The sequence below is a fragment of the Silurus meridionalis genome, chromosome 25 (assembly GCF_014805685.1).
Source record: "Silurus meridionalis isolate SWU-2019-XX chromosome 25, ASM1480568v1, whole genome shotgun sequence".
Lineage (NCBI taxonomy): Eukaryota > Metazoa > Chordata > Actinopteri > Siluriformes > Siluridae > Silurus > Silurus meridionalis.
In genome coordinates this window covers 17,482,501-17,487,500 of record NC_060908.1, presented here as the reverse complement: position 1 = coordinate 17,487,500, position 5,000 = coordinate 17,482,501, and the positions used below count along the sequence as shown (strand labels likewise).

At 46.9% G+C, this 5,000-nt stretch overlaps 1 protein-coding gene across 1 annotated transcript in view; it reads right to left on the bottom strand.

Annotated features, from left to right (window-relative positions):
* nlgn3b (neuroligin 3b) overlaps positions 1 to 5,000 on the bottom strand; it is a 17,428-nt gene that overhangs the window by 3,017 nt on the left and 9,411 nt on the right. The window contains exons 5-9 of the mRNA XM_046838828.1: positions 3,361 to 3,516; positions 2,808 to 2,993; positions 1,683 to 1,807; positions 875 to 1,542; positions 1 to 575 (exon numbers count right to left, since the gene is read on the bottom strand). The exon at positions 1 to 575 is cut by the window's left edge and continues 3,017 nt beyond it. Of these exons, the coding sequence (XP_046694784.1) occupies positions 1 to 575; positions 875 to 1,542; positions 1,683 to 1,807; positions 2,808 to 2,993; positions 3,361 to 3,516 (1,710 nt within the window). The remainder of the gene's footprint in view (positions 576 to 874; positions 1,543 to 1,682; positions 1,808 to 2,807; positions 2,994 to 3,360; positions 3,517 to 5,000) is intronic.

Genomic DNA, 5,000 nt, shown 5'->3' with positions numbered 1-5,000 from the left:
CAGGCGACATGAGTGGGACATCGTCCGGAGAGCGCCGTAGCGTGAGAGTGTAATCCCTCGGGGACGATCTCGCATCTTTCTCGCAGGACACGGGTGCAGCCTGGTGACGAGGGGGTGTCGGTTGACGCGGAGGGGGCGTGGCCTGACGGCTGCGTTTATCTTTGCGATAATAGAGTGCGGCGAAAGCCAGGACGTTGAGAAAAAGCAGGGATGCACCAACAGCGATGGTGACGCTGAGCTCTGTGGAGTAATCACGAGGATTAGCAATGACCAGTGGGCCAGGGCGTCTAGGAGGTCGTGGTCCGGTAGGTGTGGCCTGTGCAGGAGGGGGTGGGGCTCGTGTGGTGGTGGTGGAGGTGTAGTGAAACATATCGTTTAGGTTGTAAAGGTGAGGAACCAGGTGTTTCCAGAAAGCGACTTTAGTGGCACGGTAATGATCACGGACCCGCGGTTTGAGGCCGATGTGCAGGTAAAGCTGATCCTCAGGACTGTACTTTGACCATGACACCTCCTCAAACCGGTTTGCTTTTGTGTGGATAAACTTTGTGTCCTGAGGGACGGGTTTATTTGGGTCTCTAAAGGAAGAATGACAAACAGATAGACAGAGAGTCAGGGAGAGAAACATCACAAATTGCAGACTGCTAAAAATATTTGTGTGGTCATGTCTTTCAGAGGGGTGTTTGTGAGCAGGAACAGATAAAAGTCTTTAATGTATTAATGAAATGTTTCTAACTTGGCTCTCAGTTGTCAGTTCTCAGCTGCAGCAGTGTTATTGGACATGTTCAGATCGTTTGTTGTTTACTTTTGTGTAGTTGTTTTGTTCTTTACAGTGTGACGGTGCTGAATATTTATTCTTGTGTGGAGGTATAATTACCCAGTCTTGGCGAAGTTGGTCCAATACGTCATGACCACAGCACTCAACATAATGTCATTGCGTGAAAAATTGCAAGGGAATAGTTCGGTGGGTCCCACAAGTGGAATTCCAAATACATAAGGAATTTCATCTCCATGGGCGGAGTCAGCCCATGCTGGCTTCATCGGACTTTGGCAGTGGTGATAAAATGCGTAGAAGAATGTCGGAGAACCGTAACGAGCGTGCAAATCAGCCGTGACCATGGCAGGCTCTACCCACTGGTGATCGGTAAACATGGCGACGAGGGTTTTGCGCCGTGTTTCGGGATTGTCACGATCCGCCCAGTCCGTATACATGAACTTTATTGTCTCGCGCAGCGTGTCCTTGCCTTCTGGGTAACCATAGAGACCATCTACAAAGTCGGAAACAGCAAAGTCAAAATCTGATCCGGAAACCCCACCTTCTTCTGGTTCAACCACTCCCTCTACGAAGCGTAGTCCCTCCCCTTGGTTGACACCGAGCATGATGTCATAGTTGAGGAACTCGCCCTGCTCCATTAGCACTTCTGGGTCATCAGGAATGAGGTCACCGTCGATCACTGGCCCAAACGCCACATGGAAGCGTGCAGGCTGGATGTCCTGCTCCACCAACTCCCTGTAACTCCGTTTTTGCATACACAACACCAAGTCCTACACACACACACACACACACACACACACACACACACACACACACACACACACACACACACACAGAGAGATGGTGTATTAATGATTCTGTAATAAAGAATGAATGATAGGAAACTGCAGGTGAAGGCATGAAGGCGTACATGTGTGTCGAGAACATTACAGCCCACTCGCTCTGCCAACATGCGAGTGTATTTCACTGGCTGATAATTCACTGACCAACTGGACAACGCAGATCCACTCTGAATAATCGCTCTGTGGAACAGTCCTACAGAGAGAGAGAGAGAGAGAGAGAGAGAAAGAGAGAGAGAGAGAAAGTAAGTTGTGTGGGGGAGTTGTGTAGTGGAGTTATGTGGGAGAGTTGGGATGGTAGTTGTGTGGGGGAGTTGTGATGTGAGTTGTGTGTGGGAGTTGTGATGGGAGTTGTGATGGGAGTTGTGTGGGGAGCTGTGATGGGAGTTGTGTGGGGAGTTGTGATGTGAGTGTGGGGAGTTGTGATGGCAGTTGTGTGGGGAGTTGTGATTGGAGTTGTGATGGGAGTTGTGATGGGAGTTGTGTGGGAAGTTGTGATGGGAGTTGTGATGGGAGTTGTGTGGGGAGTTATGTGGGAAGTTGTGATGGGAGTTGTGTGGGGAGTTGTGATTGGAGTTGTGATGGGAGTTGTGATGGGAGTTGTGTGGGAAGTTGTGATGGGAGTTGTGATGGGAGTTGTGTGGGGAGTTGTGATGGGAGTTGTGTGGGGTTTGTGATGGGAGTTGTGTGGGGGTTGGGATGGGAGTTGTAATGGGAGTTGTGATGTGAGTTGTGTGGGGAGTTGTGATGTAAGTTGTGTGGGGAGTTGTGATGTAAGTTGTGTGGGGAGTTGTGATGTGAGTTGTGTGTGGGGAGTTGTGATGTGAGTTGTGTGTGGGGAGTTGTGATGTGAGTTGTGTGGGGAGTTGTGATGTGAGTTGTGTGGGGAGTTGTGATGGGAGTTGTGTAGGTGAGTTGTGATGGGAGTTGTGATGTGAGCTGTGTGGGGAGTTGTGATGGGAGTTGTGATGGGAGTTGAGTGGGGAGTTGTGATGGGAGTTGTGATGGGAGTTGTGATGGGAGTTGTGTGGGGAAGTTGTGATGGGAGTTGTGATAAGGAGTTGTGTAGCGGAGTTGGTAATTTGGTAATTTTGTGGGGTTTTTTTTGGAAATGTGGTGTATGCTGATCAACTCATTTCTGTAAGATGAGACCTGTGTGTATTTATGTGTGTTTGTGTGTGTTTGTGTACGTTTACCCTCTGAGTGATGAGACAGTGTAAGTAGACTGACACAGGATGCTCCAATTCCGGATCCGAACACGGTGACCCGACCTGGATCCCCTCCGAAATATCCAATATTCTTACTGATCCAGCGCAGGGCCTGAATCTGATCCAACAACCCATAATTCCCTTTAGCAGCCTGATCGCCAGTGCTCAGGAATCCTAAAACACACACACACACACACACACACACACACACACACACACACACACACACATTAAACTTGTATGAGGACAAGTGGATTTTCTCCCACGCATATGATGCACCACGACTCTTGTTAGGGTTTGTAAGTTTTGGAAATTGTTTCATCTGTGGGAAATATGTCATGCCTGCCAATGTTTGGGATTTTTTTTTAATTGTTGGGCAAGTGTGGTGTGTTGTGGAGTTGTGTGTTTGTAAAAGTGTTTTTTTTTTTGTTTGTTTGTTTTTTTACAAGTAATATATCACCTGGGAATTAAATCCTGCTCAGGATTTGTGTTTCAGAGTGTGTGTGTGTGTGTGTGTGTGTTTGCTTGTGTGTTCACGTACCCAAAACTCCTATCCTGTAGTTAAGTGTGATGACGATGACATTTCCATAGCTCGCTAGCACACTGCCGTCCATGATGTTTCCTGTTCCATCCATGTAAGAGCCACCGTGAATAAACAACATTACAGGCCACGGATCCTCACGTGCGTCACGCAACACTAAACAAATAAAAAAACATGAGAGAGTCCTCGTGTACCCCCAGTATCTATTTACAATATATACTTTTGTTTCTTCGCTCCCAACATCTTTTAGCTTCCCCCTCGGCAGGTGATACAGAACTCCGTGTCAGACACAGGAACAGTTTCTTCCCCCAGGCGATCAGCCTCATTAACAACTCACCATAATAATATTCCCTGCTTCATATCAGATCTATAAGTACTGCACTACCAGAACTGTCAGTCATCACATTATCCGTATATGTTACACACACTGTTACTGCACACTATTTGCACTACCGTGCAACACTTTATGTACATCACTAATCTGTCATATAATCTGTATCCCTATTTCATACTCGTACTGTCGTATTGTCTCGTACTGAGACTGAGAGTCCAAACTGAATGTATAGTTTTATTTATGTCTGTACTTTGAGAGTCACTAAAAGCTGAAACCAAATTCCTTGTGCGTGTCAACACACTTGGCCAATAAACCTGATTCTGATTTTACTTCATCCTTTTTCGGCTGCTCTCATTAGGGGTCTCCACATCAGATCATCCATCTCCATACCCCCTGTCCTCTACATCTGCCTCTTTCAATCCAACTACCTGCATGTCATCCCTCACCACATCCATAAACCTCCTCCTTGATCTTCCTCTTTTCCTTCTTCCTGGTGTCTCCATCCTCAGCATTCTCCTACTGAGATACCTCCACCTCTCCAGGATCTTCACAACCTGCTCTCTACTCTCACCACTAATCACAATATCATCCACAAACATCATAGTCCACGAAAACTCCTGTCTGACCTCGTCCTTCAACCTGTCAATCACCACTGCAAACAGGAAAGGGCTCAGGGCCGATCCTTGATGCAGTCCAACCTTCACCTTGAACCAGTCTGTCATTCCAACTGCACACTTCACTGCTGTCACACTGTCCTCATACATGTCCTGCACCACCCTCACATACTTCTCTGACACACCAGACTTCCTCATACAATACCACAACTCCTCTCTCCACCCTGTCGACGCTTTCTAAATCCACAAACACACAATGCAACTCCTTCTGACCTTCTCTATACTTCTCCATCAACATTCTCAAAGCAAATAATGCATCTTTGGTGCTCTTCCTCGGCATGAAACCATACTGTTGCTCACAGATGGTCACCTCTTCTCTCAGCCTGGCTTCCACTACTCTTTCCCATAACTTCATGGTGTGACTGATCAACTTTTCCCCTGTAGTTACTGCAGGTCTGCACATCTCCTTATTCTTAAAGATCAGTACCAGCACTCCTTCTCCATTCCTCAGGCATCTTCTCACCTTCCAAAATCCTGTTAAACAATCTGGTTAAAAACTCCACTGCATTTCTCCTAAACATCTCCATGCTTCTACCGGTATCTCATCTGGTCCAACCGACTTTCCACTTTTCATCCTCTTAATCGCTGCTCTCACTTTCTCCTTACTAATCCTATCCACTTCCTGATTAACC